Below are 18,285 nucleotides of genomic sequence, written 5' to 3' on the forward strand. Positions count from 1 at the left end.
TCCCGAGCATCGCGTCAGTGATCAACAGCAACCATCTCCTAATATTTCTAAGCAGAATGATATTTCTAGACCATTACCTAGAGGCCCCGAGGATCCATCAATTCTAAAAAGTTTTAAAAATTACGTTGTTTTTACCATATGGGCAGGAGAAGTTATATTAAATTTTTTTGTAAATTTATTATTATAATGTATATAATTAAGTGCTTTAATTTTTTAAATGGAAAGAGGTATATTAAAATATAGAAGTCATGGACTTAAAATTCTTGAATGGCCATATAGACTTATAATTAGTAATATTTCAAATTTTCGGTTATTCAGTTAACCGAATTAATCGGTTCAGCCGCCCCCCTCCCCCTAACCGACCTAACCGGTTCAGCGACCCCCCCCAAAACACGAAACCCACCTGACACTCCCCCCCCCCCCCCCCTTTTCAATTCTCTCTCTCTCTCTCCCCCCACCCTCCCACTCGCAGGCAAGACTATGAGATCGATTCCGGTGGCCCCAAAACACGGAACCCACACCCGACCAAATCGAACCCTAACCCTCACCCCACCATCCCTCGCCTTCGTTTCTTCTTTTCCTTATGCTTGGACGATCGATGAGGGCTATTCCAAGATCTGGGCCATGGCGGCGGCTGCCGAAGTGGCGGAGGGGCAATCGGCGACGATAACATGCGCGTCAAAGCTCGTCAACCAGACCGACGCCTTTCCCTTCGCCGATCGCCGTCCCCTTCGTCTCCTTATTTCTTCCTTCCCTTGTGCTTGGACGATCGACCCCACACGGCCATACCAACGATGATCGGCCATCAGACACAGGTTAGTATTGATGTTAGGTTAGGGTTTTAATTTTTCAATTTTTTTGACTTTCAGTGATGATCGGCCATCCCCTTCGTTTCCTTGTTATGGATTAGTTTCTTGATATTTCAGTGAGGTTAGTTACTTAGTTTCAGTGAGCAGTGTTCTAAAAGGCGCTAGGCGCTAGTCGGGCGCCCGACTGGGGCCTAGCGCCTAGGGCGCCTAGGCGGCGACTTGGAAAATAGTGTTTTTTTTTAAATTTTTTGATGCAATTTGATATCAAGTAAACCAAAGTTGGAATAATAAGTGAAATAATGAATTTAAACATTAAAAAACTTTAAAAACAAACTGTTGTAGATTAGTACTGAGGTTAAGATGACAAAAACAACAATAATACAACATAAACATTAAAACATATATGAAGAATCTAAGTAATATCTAGTTATCTTAGTGGATTTCTTCTTCTTCCTCTCCATATTCTTCTAGCACACGATCTTCATCAAACTCAAAATCAAATTCATGATGCTCTTGTTCATCTTCTTCTTCTGATTGAAAATCATCTTCATGAAGTTCTCTCATCCTAGAACTTCTTCGAGGTTGAAGCATGTCGTCTGCTCCAGAAGCTTCACCAACCATTTCCCAAGTGAACCCCATACCAGGCTCAATTTCTTCATCATCTTCTCCATCAACGATCCATCCTTGTGCATTACTAGCATCACTAGCAAGTAGCACATCAACATTCCTCTCCTTCTCCCTTTTTTGCTTGTTCATCAGTTTTGCATTAAATTGGACAAAGACTAGATTGTTCAATCGATTAACATCTAGTCTATTTCTTTTCTTCGTATGTATCTACATGAAGAAAATGAAAGCAATATCAATAATTCAATATAAATGATAGATAACTAATTGATTAAAATATTGAAAACACTTTAAAATATGCACTAACCCCTTCAAAAGTACTCCAATTTCTTTCACAACCGGATGAACTACTAGTTAACGAGAGGATCCTTCTCGCCATTCGTTGCAAGTTTGGTGTTTGATTTCCATAAGTCATCCACCATTTAACTACATAGGTTAAACAAATTTAAAATTTATACACTAAACTAATATACGATAGAAACTAAAAAAAAAAAGTCCTAAGGATTAGAGGAAGGAATTTTATACCTGGGTTATAATTATCATCATTTGTTGCACACCCTTGAATTGCCCATGACTTTCCAAAAACTCCTTCTTTGCAAGTATATTTTGGCAACTCAACATTTAAAATATGCCCTTGCATGCGATCATCACCATAAAAAAACATCTCCACGGCATTAAAAAACCCATCCATCAGTTCATTATCAAATTGCATATCCATATCTTTGAACAAATAATATGGATTCAAAAGGTAAGCCGCAAAATGCAATGGACTATCTAGCCTATCTTTCACTCTTGCATCAATAATTTCCATAATAGGCAAATAGTTCTTTTCAAGATTGTTTAGGGCCTCCTTAATATCCTTTTTTGCCTGATTAATCTCTCCATATAAAAAGCCCATAGAAGACTTCTTATCTGCATCAACAATTCGAAGCACCCTCACCAAAGGTGCAAAAACCTTAAGACATATAGTCACACCATTCCAGAAAGCAATACTTAACACAGTTGCATAGGCTGCTTTCCCTTTAACAGTCTTTGACCACTTGCACTCCTCCCACTCAGAGCTAGTAAACATTGCCCTCAATTGGCTCTTTTTCTCCATTAAACTTTGTAGAGTAAGGAAAGAAGAAGCAAATCTAGTGACACCTGGTCTCACTATATCCCTCTTCTTTGTAAATGACCTCATTAAGGATAAGGTCTTATGATGTGCATAAATAAAGATTGTCAAACTCTTGGCTTGATCAATGACTTTTTTGTACCTTGGCAGTTTTCCAATGCTTTCAAGCATTAAATTGATGGTGTGAGTAGCACATGATGTCCAAAAGATATTGGGTCTCTTCACCTTCAATAACTTTGCCGCTCCCATATTGTTGGCAGCATTGTCAGTTACCACTTGGACAACATTTTGTGGCCCAACTTGCTCAATGCATTTGTCCACATACTCAAAAATGAGTTCACTTGTATGTGCCTCCTCTGAAGATTCTTTAGAAGAAAGGAAAGCAGTACCGGCATTAGAATTAACACATAAGTTCATGATGCTCCTTCTTTTTCTATCACTCCAAGCATCTGTCATAATGGAGCACCCATTTCTTGCCCACTCTTCTTCATGCTTCTTTAACAAACCTTTCATCCTGTCAACTTCCCCCTTTAGCAACGTTTCCCTCAACTGGTATTGACTAGGAGGATTGAAGCCTGGCCCAAATTGACCAACTGCCTCAACAAACAACTTGAAACTGTCATTATCAATGGCATTGAAAGGAATACCGTGCTCATAGACCCACCTAGCACAATATTCACGGACTGTCTGTGTCCTCTCTTTAAAGAGTGCTTCATTGATATTTTGTTGTCTTTGTGTCATTTTTACACTTGAACCAGCTTCAGGGCTGATGGAGCTTGCAAATTTATCCATAGGGCCAAGTGTGCGGGGTGGGTTATTACTCCCTAATTCTTGCAATTCATCATCGCCATTCCCTTCCCCCTTTTCAGAAATATTGACTGTTGATCTCATCAGATCTTCTTCCTTTTTCTTATTCTTCTTTTTATTCCTTGCCTCCTCAATTGCATTCTTGCATTTGGCTCTATCATCTGGAGAAGCTTTTGGACATGCAGACACATTTCCAGAAATATGGCCAATGTGTTCTTTAACTCGGTAAACACCGCCAGACATCACCTTACTGCATAACTTGCATTTGACTTTGTCCATATTCTTGGGATCAATTAGCATCCCATACTCCCACCCCACATCATTTGACTTCCTTTTAAGAATTGAGACGGTAGCGGACGATGCTTCCGTACTCCCCGTTCCAGACATCACTTAAACTGAACAAAATCAAATATGAAAATCATGTGGAAGTCAAAATCAAATCTGAAAATCATGTGGAAGACAAAATCTGAAAATCAAATCTGAAAATCATTGCTAACAGCCTAACACAAATCTGAAAATCAAAGCTAACAACCTAACACAGGAACTTAACATTGCTAATAACCTAACACAAATCTGAAACTGAAAATCAAAATCATGTGGAAGATAAAATCTAAACATTGCTAGTGAAAGACATGGTTAATAAATTTGAAAATCATAGATGATGGTTAATAAATAGTTTTAAATACATAGTACATACTACATACTGTTAGTGATGCTTGAAGGCGGCGGATTGAGAGAGAAAGGGACTCGGCAGTGGCAGAACACAGAGGAGAGGCAGTCGGCGGCGAGGGACGCGGTCGGCGGCCAGTGAGAGAGGCGGTGCGGTGGCCGGTGAGAGAGGCGACCAGAGAGGTTGCTCGGTGAGAGAGGTGGTGCGGTGAGAGAGGCAGCCAGACAGGTTGTCGTTCAAGCGAGCAGCGGCGGCGGGTCCGACGACGGCGAGGAGGGGAGCAACCGGCGACGCACCAAGATGAGACAACGAGAGGCGAGAGAGAGAGGAGGGGGGGAAATCTGAAATGAAATGTAAACCCTAAAAACGATCTACGCGCTTAGCTGAAGAAAAGTGTGGGGGGCGGAGGCCGCCTAGGGCTGCGACTGGCGGCTAGGCGGCCGCCTCGACCGCCTAGGCACGCCTGGAACCGCCTAGTCGGGGGGCCGCCTAAATGGGCCGCCTCCCCCAAAAGCGCCGCGGCTGGCGGCTGCCCAGCGCCTAGGCGGCCGCCCAGCCCGAGTTTTAGAACACTGTCAGTGAGATAGTTTCTTGATATTTCTTCCTTTCATTTGTATTTCCTTCTTTTGCACAAATTAATTTGTATTCTCTCAATTTCTAAATGGTTTTGCTGCTTTTGCATATGCTATTCTTGTATTTCATTTCTGCAAATTGGTAGAATGGTTTGTTTTTATACTGATTTTGCATAATCGATTATCAGTTCGGTTAATTCAGTTTAGTTTTCGGTTAGTTCGGTTTCGGTTAGTAGGGTTGGCCGGTTCGGTTATAACCGATTGCACACCCCTACTTATCGGTTTACAAATCCTACTATTGTCTCAGCATTTACAGAGACATGACAGCCGAAAACGAATACATTTCATTTATCATTCGGAGATATGACTATAACATTATATGATGTGGCTGTTATTTTGAAGATCCCAATCACTAGAAGACCTGTATTTGTCCCTCATCATTTGACAGGTAATGAAACTCGTGATTTATTATGTAGTTTACTTGGGATTTCAGTAGATACAGCAACACAATAGATTGCAGAAAATCGAGGACCATTTGTGAAGTTAGATTGGTTGAGGAGAATATTTATGCATATACCAGATTCAGTTTCGAATGAAGAGATCCAACATGTCAGTAGAGCGTATATGTTATTTTTATTAGGTGTACATTATTTATAGATAGGAGTGGTACATTAGTTCCAGTTGCGTATCTGACATTGTTGGATGATTTGAGTATGACTAGTATTTATACATGGGGAGCTGTTTGCCTAGCATATTTGTATAGACAGCTTAGTATTGCGAGGAGACGAGAGGTGAAAGGCATCGGTGGATATCTTACATTACTTGAGATAATCATTTTAATTTCATAACCCTATACCATATATTTACATATATTTAACACATTAATAATTGGTTATATCAAATGTACACAGGCATAGGTATACGAATATTTTCCATTTAGTAGAAATATATATAACTTGTTATACAGTGACGAACAATCACGGGCTCTCCGTTGGATGCCTATTCGTGATACTAATATTTTGTAATCTGTTAGGAACAGATTGATGTTTTATCACCAGACGAGTTATTTATCCTGCATACTATGATTTTACAAGTTAATTAATATATTTTGAAATTAAATTTCAAAATAAAAACACTTGCAAGTCATTTGGATGCCGTATTGGAGGGCTCGTGCACATCACCCATTACCGGAGATTACATTTTTCTCAGGTTGTCTAAAATGTGGAAGTGTCATCGAACCACATCATCTTGAGAGGGATGTTACAGCAGTTTGGGTATGTGTGTACTATTCCTCCACCCCCATTATCGCCTGTTGAAGCTAAACGAGGTGCGGGCACGACATCATATCGGGTAATTTATACATTTATTGATGATAGTTGGAACCGATGGGATATTCATTTATTGCCACCACATCGACGTGGTAGACATTCTGCATTTCTATGGCAGTTTACACATGACTATTTGCCATGGTATGGACGTACTACGCATGGATTCATACAAAATCCTACACGTCAATCAAAGTTCGATAGAGATGACGAAGATATAGTCAGTCTTGCTGAAGCAGTAAGATTTCGAATTGATATTTAAGTTATTATTAAATATAGTTTATTTAAATTGGAAAAAAAATGATATAATTATTTTTTTCAACGTAATTGATTGGCATTATATACTCTCGATCTCACCATATCAAGTGCAGAACCCATATCTCCTGATGCATGGAGAGAGACGTGTCTTGCGATAAATGTTATTCTATCATCTCCTAATAGTTTCAATCCATCGCCATCATGTGATACTGTTGGAGCGTCGACATCTGGTACATCTCAACCCCCGACATAATCAAGTTGAAGTTCAGTTCGACCACCAAGAGCATCGAGAATTACTTATAGTTGTTATTTGTCGTATTACTAGAATTATAACTTTCGAACGTGGATTAAGTTATTTGTAATAATATTTCATTTTAGTATTTGCTATTAGATTTTATTTAATTTATGACAAAATGTCACAAATTGAATATAGATTTTGAAGAAATAAAAATAAACATAATTTTATTACAATTTACATTTAACTCAAAGAAAAAGTAAAATTAAAGAAGCATTAACTCAAGAAAAATTAAAACTAAAGAAATATAAATTAATGGAACTTTAAAAAAAAAAAAACTCATTTTCATCATGTTATTATTAATTAAAAAATAAAAAATAAAATACCCCCGAATCCTGAGGTTCGGGAAAACCAAATGCCCCCAAACCCTAGGATTCGGAGCTTGGGGAAGGCCCCGAACCCCAGGATTTGAGGCATCCCCGAAGCCCCGAATCCAGGGATTCGGGGACCCCCCGAACCCCGAGGTTCGGGGCATCCCCCAAGCCCCGAATCCCGAGGTTTGAGGGTCCCCGAATCCCGGGATTCGGGGGTTCAAAGCATCCACGAATCCCAGGATTCGAGGGTTCAAGGATGCTGCAAACCCCGAGATTCGAGGCTTTGTGGAAGTCCTGAACCCCAGGGAACCCCGAATCCCAAGAGCTCCGAGGTTTGGGCATCCCCAAAGCCATGTTCCTCCTTTGTTTAGGGTTTAGGGATTGTTTGTTCATGTAAATATTTACATCTAGAAAAATTAAAGAAACGTAAAACTTGATATAAAAAATATTAAATTATCTTCACTTCATCATGATTCAATTAAATCAATAACATCTTTAGTTGCCACATTTTTGTTAATGATAGACAAAAAAGTCTAAACTCTAGTTATATATGGTGTTTCCCATTCTCATGTAATATCAGCTCGATATCTATGTCAATTGCATGCAACAGGAGGAATTGGTGAGTTTGGTTTAAAAAACACCTTATAAATAATAATAGAAAAATATTGTTATATAATTATACAAATACACAAAAGAACTTCTCAAATAAGAATACCTGCACAAAATGACTATCATTGACAAAACCGACAGTAATAATTCTATGTTGTAGTGCTGGTGGAGGCATTGATCTGAGCAGAACGTATGTAAGACACAGAAGCCTAGACAAATGAATCAAGATGACATTGTACTTTGAAGCAATCAAATGGCCCATGTCGGGTAAGGTCATCCAATGCTAGTGAGGTGCAACAGACTCAAAGCAAGAGAGCGTGCGCATTAACTCATCCACACGCATATTAGATCAGTATAACTCTGAATACTCAGCACGAAAAACATGTAACTCTTCAATCAGATTGAGACGAATATCCCTCCAGTTGTGCTCGCTCATACCAAGTAATGCAGTAATGGCACGGAACCCGCAATGTCTATCAGAATCTACATTAACAATATTGTGTATGAAATATTGTATCTTTAGTGGAAAAAAATCATCATAACCTCGCAATCTATGTGTGACATTGGCATGACATTTTGAAAGTCTACATTCGTTGTCTATATTAGCTAAACTTTGTGTTGCTGGGGATGTACTATAAAGACAAGACTGTACTATTTCAATGTACAATGGATCACGTCTGGTAAAAGTATCAAATTGATGTTTTTTCTTTAACGATGGCTTTACTTTTGTTTGAACTTTAACACTTGGCGACATCAATAAAGTTATAGCAGGATCAGCTAATTCTCTCAACTTTTGTTTCAATACTAGTTTACCTACTTCTAGTTCTGACTGAAACTTGTTATATATGGTTTCTATCTCTAGCTCAATCATGGAGACTCTCAGAAAGAAAAGCAAGACCTACCACACTAGATAAACCTGCTAGAAAATACATGGGAAGCCAACAAACTGGAAAGGGAAAGGTCAGAAGAAGCAACAAACAACCTATGCAGTAGATGTTGAAGAAGGTAAAGTTACAAATTTTACCTTAATTCCAGATCAATTTGAAGTTTTGCAACAGGTTTTGAACCAAACAAGAGTTACAAACTATCAAATTCTGTTAAAATATCTGAAGATAAACAGCAAAGAGGCAGCCGAGATCAAGATAGAGATAGATTGTTTTTATTCTTTTATCTTTTGTATTTATTTTTTGTGTTTATCTTCTTATTGTATTTAAATTGATATAATCTAGTTCTAGATAGAAGGTAGGTAATCTAGTCCTATAAGTAGGAAAGTAATCTAGTCCTAAAATATAAGAGAATTCTTAGGAACCTCTTGTATAAATTTTATTATTGACATCAATAAAATAAAAAGGAATACCGGTTCCTTTTTCACAACATGGTATCAAAACTTGCTAATCCAAGCCTTCTCTCCTAGTAACCAGTGCCTTCATTGCACAATCCTTTTTTCTTAGTGCCTTCATTGCTCGTGCCTTCATAGCACCTGTTTTTTGGGTTCCAGCCATTTAAACCATTCATCCTTATGTTCTTCCTTCATAACCATGTCAGAAACATCAGCAAATCCATCTTCTTCACCAACTATCATCACTGGAGAAACAGTTCCAATGGATTAACCTTCTCTTGCTAGCGAACTATCAAGTGTTCACCAATCCTACCGGCTAGATGGTAGGAATTTTCTTCAATGGTCGCAACTGATCAAAACCCTTCTTAAGGACCGAGGAAAGAGCACTCACCTAACTGGAAATCCTCCACCAGAAACTGACCCAGGTTTTAGTACATGGGATGTGGAAGACTCTTGCATCATGTCATGGCTATGGAGCACAATACAACTAGATATCAGCAGGAACTTTATGTTCCTTAGTACTGCCCGAGAAGTTTGGGAGAGTGTTTATCAGACTTACTCAAAGGCCAAGGATGCATCCGTAATCTTTGATGTCAAAACAAAGATCAATGGTTCAAAGCAAGGCCAATTAACAATCACGAAGTACTATAATCTGATGCTACGCCTACGGTTAGAGCTTGATCAATACCAAGCTATAAAGATAGTGTGCCAAGCGGATACTGCTACCCTCAATCAGATTCTTGAAAGAGACCGGATAGTAGAGTTCCTAGCAGGCTTAAATCCCGAGTTTGATCAGGTACGGGTTCAAATTCTCAATAAGGATAAATTACCTAGCCTAAATGAGGTGTTTGCTATTGTTAGAAGTGAAGAAAATAGAAGAGGAGCCATGCTTGGTGGATCCAATATGGAAGGATCAGCACTCCTTTCCAGCAACAAATCATGGAAGCAATCAACAAACCGGAACAAGTCCGGACGAGAAGGGCAATGGTGCACCTTCTGCAATAAGCCGAGGCACACTAAGGAGACCTGCTTCAAGTTGCATGGGAAGGAAGCAGTCCTCAATCGACTTGGTGGATTCAAGAATATAAGGACCCAAGGTCCTCCACAAAACTACCCTCAAAGCTACCTTTCAAACAAAGAACAAGAGGGAGAAGCAAAAAAGGAAGAAAGGCCAGGTGTTGGACCTAGTACTGGTGCTGGAATGGACTTCAACCAACTCAATAAAGAGGAGATTAATAAGATGAATGAGTTCCTAAAGACCATTCAAGATGGAGGAGTATCCTGCTCTATGGCTCAACAAGGTAAACAAATCTGTTTTACTCCTTTTTTAGCCTCCAAGACTGGTAGGAATAACACATGGATCTTGGATTCAGGGGCTACTAACCATATGACACCCAATTTCCACTTTTTTGATACTTATGAGCATTTTACATCATTCAAACAAATCACTATTGCCAATGGGACCACAATTCCCATTAAAGGAAAAGGCAAAGTTAACTTTGGTCCAAATTTGTCAATAAATCCGGTACTTTATGTACCAGATTTAACCCTTAGCCTTATCTCCATAAAACAACTCACTCAAGACCTTAATTGCAATGTTGTTTTCTCTCCATATGTGTGTAAATTTTAGGACATGGACACGGAGAGGACGATTGGTGTGGCTAAAAAGAAACATGGGTTGTATATCTTACAAGGGAGGAGCACTAAGCCTAAAGATCAGTTGTAGGCAGCCTACTCAACCCAGAAAACAACCTCTGACCGAGCTGCCATTTGGCTTCATCATCTTCGCCTAGGTCATCCTCCTTTTAGTTTAGCGAGAGAAATGTTTCCTACTTTGTTTAAAACTCTTGATCCCAGTATTTTTCAGTGTGATGTGTGTGTTATGACCAAACATCATAGAACCTCTTATTCAATTAGCAATAAACTATCATCTAGACCTTTTGCTTTGATTCATTCAGATGTTTGGGGTCCTTCAAGAATTTCAAATCAATCAGGGGCCAAGTGGTTCATCTCATTCATAGATGATTGCATTAGAATGTGTTGGGTTTTCTTATTAAAGGATAAGGCTAGTATTGGGACTGTTCTCCCTTATTTTTGCAAAATGATTCGCACACAATTTGGAACTCAAATTCAAAAATTTAGGACAGATAATGCAAGGGATTATTTCAATGCTCACTTACATATCTTCTTCCAAAACGAAGGAATTGTCCATGAATTTTCATGCATCGACACTCCACAACAAAATGGAGTGGCCGAGAGGAAGATAAGGCATCTTTTTAATGTCACTCGAACCCTTCTTCATTATCATAATATTCCTAAATATCTATGGGGGAGAGGCAATCTTGACAGCTATTTATGTCATTAATAGGGTCCCATCCAAGATTCTTGACAATCAAAGTCCTTTCCAAAGTCTAACCAAGTTCTTCCCAGACCTGAAATTGCATTCTCCATTACCTCTTAAAGTTTTTGGATGTGTATGTTTTGTTCACATACCCAAGGTCTACCGAGACAAGCTAGATCCCAGAGCAAAAAGATGTGTCTTCATAGGGTATTCTCCAACCCAAAAAGGATACAAGTATTATGATCCTATCTCTCGGAAAGTCTATATTTCTAAGGATGTCACCTTCATTGAGTCCCAATCCTTTTTTGATTCTCAACCTAAGGGGGAGCATACTCAATCGAAAACTATGGATAATTTCTTTCCAGATTTCTTTCTAGAACCCCCTGCTTCAACCAGTGATTATGTCCACCATTTCCCTAAGCCTTTCCCATCAAATAACACTGAACGAACAAACCAGCAGCTAATTTCTACCAACTGATACAAAGGCTCACCCTATGTGTACAAGAAATGACAGCCTAATGATGATCTACAGCCTACACCAATTGCAGCCCCTAATTCAAGAGTGGAAGAACACATATCCGAAGAGCAAAATACCAGCCAAACAAAATCAGAATCCCCAGATCTGGACCTTCCTATTGCCATCCAGAAAGGGGTCCGAACATGCACCAAACATCCCATAGCAAATTTCCTATCCTATCATCACCTTTCTCCTATCTACAGAAGCTTCCTAACAACCCTAGATGCTAGTGTTATTCCAAAATCAGTGGAGGAGGCACTAAAAGATCCAAATTAGAAAGAATCCATGTTAGAAGAGATGAGGGCCTTGCACAAGAATCAACTTGGGAGGAAGTAACTCAACCCAAGGGAATTAAACCAGTGGGCTGCAGATGGGTCTTTAATTTAAAATACAAAGCTAGTGGCCAAGGGTTACACTCAATCCTATGGGATTGATTATCTTGAGACTTTTGCCCCAGTACCAAAGATGACAACAGTTCAAATTCTCATATCATTAGCAGCAAATTTGGGGTGGAAACTACAACAACTAGGTGTTAAAAATGCATTCTTGCATGGGGATTTAGAGGAAGAAGTATTCATGAAATTACCTCCTAGATTTTCTCATAACAAAGAAGGGCAAGTGTGTAGATTGAAGAAGGCATTATATGGACTTAAATAGTCTCCACGGGCATGGTTTGGGCGATTTTCTACAGCAATGCATAAAATGAGATACCAGCAAAGCCGAGGGGACCACACCCTCTATTAGTTTATTGATAGGAACCCAATTAGAAAAATTCAAACAGCAAGCAATTATCAACAACTATCAGGATTCCCAGCCAAGAAATTAACAAAATGAAAAAGAAAGTGAACTTTCGAGAGGTCCACACTCTCCCAATATCCTCACTAAAATATTCCCCCCCCTATTACTCTATTTGCTTCTCTTATTTATAGGAATATGTTGCCCTCACATGCCCCCCTCTCTTTGCTATTCCACTACCACCAATTGGGCTTCTCCTATTTCAATTCCTATTCTGTCCTTATTGCTGGTAGCAGAATATTATGGGCTGCCTATCAATACCCCCCCCCCCCCAACTTTCACCTTGTCCTCAAGGTGAAAAACAGGGAACTGTTGTAGGATTCCCAGGTGGTCCAGGACCCACTTGGGCTTGGAGTATGTTAATCTTTTCTTCACTTCGTTGGGCTGTCTCCGTGATTTGCGATAGACTCGATAGCTGTAACACCCTAACTTCTGCCTTGATTTTTTGCTTCAACCTGTTAACAAATGTGCCCTCTAGTATGGTCACTGAAACTTCTCCCACTAAGGCTGCCAAAATCTCAAAGAGGAGGCAGTATTCCCGCACTTCCGGCCGCCAATTTCCTCCAATTCCACCCTCGAACTCCCTGCCCATTTCGATTTCAGGTGATCCCTCGAAATTTTGGGTAAATTCCGAAGGTCAATCTCCCTCCTTCGCTTTGCTCTTCCTCTCTCTCTCTTGATCCGCCCACTTTGTCCTCGAGTATGCGAGCTGGTCCAGTATGATTGCTACATTCCTTTCCATCGATTGCACCTCCCCTCTTATGGCGTCGACTCTCACCATTGGGATCATTGGCCGGTTTCTCAGCAGCCCCTTCAGCTCTTCCCAGCTTCTCACGCTTCATCTCCGTTGCTCGCACCGGACCCATGAAAGTGCAGCATCCTCCACACACAGTGTTGCTGTGTCCGTCTTCTCCTCATCAGCCAACTCCGCAACTCCCAACTCCTCACCCATCGCCTTAAGCTCCCCCCAACTCCTCACATGTCGCCTTCGCTGCTCCCACTGGAACCAAGCGAGAGCAGCTCCTTCGAAGCCGAAACCAGCAGAGTCTAACTTCTTCGCATCTGACAACTGATTCACGGAGAAATATCGCTCAGCCCGAACCACCCAACCGTCCTAGTCGCCTTCTTCAATCACCGGCATCTCCAAGCGTCGGCCCCTTCCGTCTGACCTCCCATAGACGTCGTACTCACCGCCAGCTTCCTTGTGCCGATTTCCCAGCTCTGGCGTGGCCTTCTCTGTGAGGGACGACCCCATCGGTAAGCGCTCGCCAGACTGTTTCTCATTTCATCCCCTCTCCTGCTCTCCACACTTCTCCACCAGCAGGTTAAATTGCTCCAACACCGTTGCTAAACTCTTCTCTATTCCTTTCATCCTCTGGAACTCGTTCTTTAGCGAGTCCATTCCCGCTTGCAAACCGTTCATCCTCCCTTCTATTTGTTGTTGGTAAGTTTCCAACCTCCGCTCTAGCTCGCCCACCCTCTCCGATACAAACCCCCCCATGGATCACACTCTGATACCAAATTGATAGGAACCGAATTAGAAAAATTCAAACAGCAAGCAATTATCAACAACTATCAAGATTCCAAGCCAAGAACTTGACAAAATGAAAAAGAAAGTGGACTTTGGAGAGGTCCACACACTCCCAATATCCTCACTAAAATATTCCCCCCCTTCTACTCTATTTGCTTCTCTTATTTATAGGAATATGTTGCCCTCACATGCCCCCCTCTCTTTGCTCTTCCCATTCTACCCCTTAACTAAATTTGTTAGTCTGCACATGCACCAATTGGCCTTCTCCTATTTCAATTCCTATTATGTCCTTATTGCTGGTAGCGGAATATTATGGGCTTCCTATCATTTATGTTGATGACGTTGTGACAGGAAATGATGAAGCTAAGCAAGAAGGCCTAAAACAAAATCTTGCTAAGAAATTTGAGATTAAAGACCTTGGAAGGCTAAAGTATTTCTTAGGCATTGAGGTGGCCTGTTCTCAAAAGGGAATCTACCTATCTCAACGTAAGTACACTCTTGACTTATTGACTGAGACTGGACTGCTAGGAGGAAAGGGAGCTCAGGTTCTAGTAGATCCAAACATCAAGCTACGAGAAAATTACTCTGGAGAAGCAATAGATAAAGGGCAGTTCCAAAGGTTGGTAGGGAAACTGATATATCTCTCACATACTAGGCCGAACATAACATTTGGAGTAAGCCTAGTAAGTCAATTCATGCATAGCCCTAATGAGTAACACATGCAAGCAGTAAGGAAAATTCTTCATTATTTAAAAGCTACACCAGGCAAAGGCATTCTTTTTGCACCGGGAGCTATTCTAAAAGTTCAAGGGTACACGGATGCTGATTATGGAGGCTCTTTAGTTGATAGACGTTCCACAACTGGGTACTGCATGTTCCTAGGAGGAAATTTGGTATCTTGGAGAAGTAAGAAACAAGGAATAGTAGCACAATCAAGTGCTGAGGCTGAATTGAGAGCTATGGCTCTTGGTGTGTGTGAACTCTTGTGGCTGAAAATTATCCTACAAGATTTGAAGATTCAAATACAATATCCTCTTGAGCTTCTATCTGACAATCAATCAACAATCAATATTGTTCATAATCCAGTACAACACGACCGAACCAAACACATTAAGATTGACAAGCATTTCATTAAAGAAAAACTGGAATCCAGGCTGCTGCAAATCTCCTATGTTTCAACTAATCAACATGTGGCAGATCTTCTCACTAAAGGATTGCCTATTAGGAAATTTGAAGAACTAGTAAGCAAGCTAGGAATGGAAGACATCCACTCACCAGCTTGGGGGGGAATGTTAAAATATCCAAAGATAAACAACAAGGAGGTAGCCGAGATCAAGATAGAGATAGGTTATTTTTATTCTTTTATCTTTGGTATTTATTTTTTGTGTTTTATCTTCTTATTGTGTTTAAATTGATGTAATTTAGTTCTAGATAGAAGGTAGGTAATCTAGTCCTATAAAGTATGAATATAATCTAATCCTAAAATATAGGAGAATTCTTAGGAATCTCTTGTATAAATTTTATTATTGACATCAATAAAATAAAAAGGAATACCAGTTCCTTTTTCCCAACAAATTCTATAGAAGCACCTAACCCAACAGCCTCCCTTGCTAAACAAGGTAATTTTTATAAGTGCTACCTCTCTAAATTGTTGAACATGAATGGTTGGATTATGGATACCGGAGCCTTAAACCATATGACCAGATCCTCGCATGGATTGTCTAATTATAAACAGTGTGATAGAGATATAAAGGTAACTATGGCAGATGGTACAATCTCTTATGCTAAGGGAGAAGGCTTAGTATATCTAATTGATTTGTGTTTGAAATCTGTCCTATATGTGCCAAAATTGAGATGCAATATGTTGTCCATCAGCAAAATTACTAAAGACATGAATTGTAAAGTAACTTTCTCTCCAACTCATTATGTATTTCAAGACCTAATTTAAGGGAAGATGGTTGGCAATGCTGAGGAGAAAGAGGGCTTATATTATGTGAAGGGAGCTGCTAGTACCCCTAATTTTTCTAAGTTACATAATTCTTTTTTATTTTCTGTTGTCTCAGATTCTAGCATCCAATTATGGCACAAACGATTAGGCTATCCAAGCTTTAGATACCTAAAGATCTTGTATCCTCATTTGTTTGTCAATAAAATGAGTGAGTCTTTCAATTGTGAGCAATGCATTCTTACCAAACAAACAAAAGCTCCACATCCTATTCATCCTTATCAACCAACCAAACCATTCTATCTAATACATAGTGATGTATGGGGACCAACAAAAATGCCAAATTTAACACACACTCGCTAGTTTGTCACCTTTATAGATGATCATATCAGGGTGTGTTTAGTATTCTTGTTGAAGGAAAAATCTGAAGTATATAAAGTATTCAGAAAATTCCTTCAAATGGTTCTTAATGTTTTCTAAACCTCAATCCATATCCTTCAATGGAATAATAGAAGAGAATATTTTTCACTCGAGTTTGAGACCTATTTGAGTGAGAATGGAATTATTCATCAAAGTACATATCCCTATAATCCCCAACAAAATGAAGTGGCTGAGAGGAAAATAGCCATTTGCTTGAAATAGCTAAAACCCTAATGTTTACCAGCTCAGTTCCTACTTCCTATTGGGGAGAAGTCATTCTCACTACTGCCTATCTCATCAATAGACTCCCCACTAGAGTTCTCAAATTCAAAACCCCTTTGAGCACTCTTATTGTTGCCTATCCTCTCCTTACCCAAATGCTTAATTCTTTGTCTCTAAAAGTATTTGGTTGTACAGCTTTTGCTCATCACTATCACTCTAAATTAAACCCCAAGTCTTTGAAGTGTGTCTTTCTTGGCTACTTTCCCACACAACAAGGGTACAAGTGTTATTGTCCTAACACTAAGAAATTTTTTGTGTCTTGTGATGTATCCTTTGTTGAGAATCACTATTACTACTCTACCATACCTCTGCAGGGGAGATTCTTAGTGCAAAGCGAAGTAGAGATAATAGTCATGTTGTTGTTTTTCCTGAGTTTCTTGAGACAATTACTTCTATAGCTCCTATTCCTAGTTAGGTAACTAATCAAGGGGGAGAACAACACCAGAAATCCCTAAGTCACACCCACCACTTCAGGTGTACTCTCAAAGGAGGACTCTTGAACCAAAACAAAGTCATTCATTAATCTCGAAAGAAGGTCCGGTACCTGAAGAGGAAGAAAGAGCTGAAGTTGAAATAGCAATGCCTGAAGCAGTGCCTATTAAGGAGGATAAAAGAATAGAAAATGCAGAAAATCCAAAGCCAGAATTATATGAGTTGGATATTCCAATAATTTGGAGAAAAAGGCATTTACAGTCAAGATTGATAAAGTGAAAATCCCTAGGAATATCAATGAAGATTTGCAACTACCAAACTAGAAGAGGTTCATAATGGAGGAAATGGATGCACTGGAAAAGAATGGCACGTGGAAAGTGGTGAATCTACCTCAAAATGAGAAAGTGGTAGGAAGCAAATTGATGTTTATAATAAAACACAAATCTAATGAGAGTATTGAGAGGTATGAGGCCAAGTTAGTGGCCCAAGGCTTCACCCAAACACAAGGTATAGATTATGAAAAGACTTTTGCACCAGTTGCAAAGCTCAATTCTATACGTGTATTATTATCCCTTGCAGCTAATTTAGATTGGGAATTACACTAATTACACATAAAAAAATGCATTTCTCGATGGAGACCTAGAAGAAGGGATATATATGAGAATTCCTCCCAGTTTTGAAGAAAAATGAAAAGTTTGCAGACTAAAAGAAGTCTTGTATAGGCTGAAACAATTCCCTAGGTCTTGGTTTAAAAGGTTCAGCACCACCTTACACCAACTAGGGTATCAACAAGGGCAATCTGATCACACTTTGTTCATTAAAGATGCTATTAATGGTCTGAAAACTATCTTAATTGTCTATGAGGCCGATATTATTATTACATATGACAATCAACAGGAAATAAAGGCTCTAAAGGGACAGTTGCAGTAGGCATTTGAAGTCAAAGACCTTGGACACCTAAGGTATTTTCTAGGGATGGAAGTAGCAAGGAGTATAACTGTAACACCCAATGTTACTAGTGTTAAGAGAATGAGAAAGGAAGTGAGAAACTTCCAAAAATGCCCTTAAGAAGGTGATGGATCTTTGAGAATAATGGTGCCCTATGAGAGGGGCATTTTGGTAATTTGGATAATAAAGTCCAATAAAAGATAATTTGGTAAATTGAAAATAATTCCTAGATGGAATTAAATATGGAAGTGAATTAATTTCTCATTTTTGTATTTATGTGGAGATAAATGGGATTAATAATTCACAAAGGCATTTTAGTAATTTGGCGTGGAATTCCA

At 39.4% G+C, this 18,285-nt stretch overlaps 2 protein-coding genes across 4 annotated transcripts in view; both read right to left on the reverse strand.

Moving 5' to 3' along the window:
- LOC127808960 (carboxypeptidase SOL1) overlaps nt 1-18,285 on the reverse strand; it is a 90,221-nt gene that overhangs the window by 41,769 nt on the left and 30,167 nt on the right. The window lies entirely within an intron of this gene.
- Nucleotides 510-5,044, reverse strand: LOC127808959 (uncharacterized). Its single transcript, XM_052347711.1, has 4 exons — nt 1,959-5,044; nt 1,741-1,859; nt 1,468-1,643; nt 510-1,369 (listed from the first exon to the last, which is right to left on the reverse strand). Exons 1-4 carry the CDS (start codon nt 3,739-3,741, stop codon nt 1,357-1,359), a joined length of 2,091 nt encoding a protein of 696 aa, XP_052203671.1. The 5' UTR covers nt 3,742-5,044; the 3' UTR covers nt 510-1,356.

This window comes from Diospyros lotus, chromosome 8, assembly GCF_014633365.1.
Source record: "Diospyros lotus cultivar Yz01 chromosome 8, ASM1463336v1, whole genome shotgun sequence".
NCBI classification, from domain to species: domain Eukaryota; kingdom Viridiplantae; phylum Streptophyta; class Magnoliopsida; order Ericales; family Ebenaceae; genus Diospyros; species Diospyros lotus.

Bases quoted from the DNA above. Each gene is read 5' to 3' on its own strand.
- LOC127808959 (XM_052347711.1), bottom strand. From the start codon at position 3,741: ATGTCTGGAACGGGGAGTACGGAAGCATCGTCCGCTACCGTCTCAATT. The intron at 1,860-1,958 runs GTATAAAATTCC...TAACCTATGTAG, and splicing joins TGATGATAATTATAACCCAG to TTAAATGGTGGATGACTTAT. The intron at 1,644-1,740 runs GTTAGTGCATAT...TTCTTCATGTAG, and splicing joins ATTGGAGTACTTTTGAAGGG to ATACATACGAAGAAAAGAAA.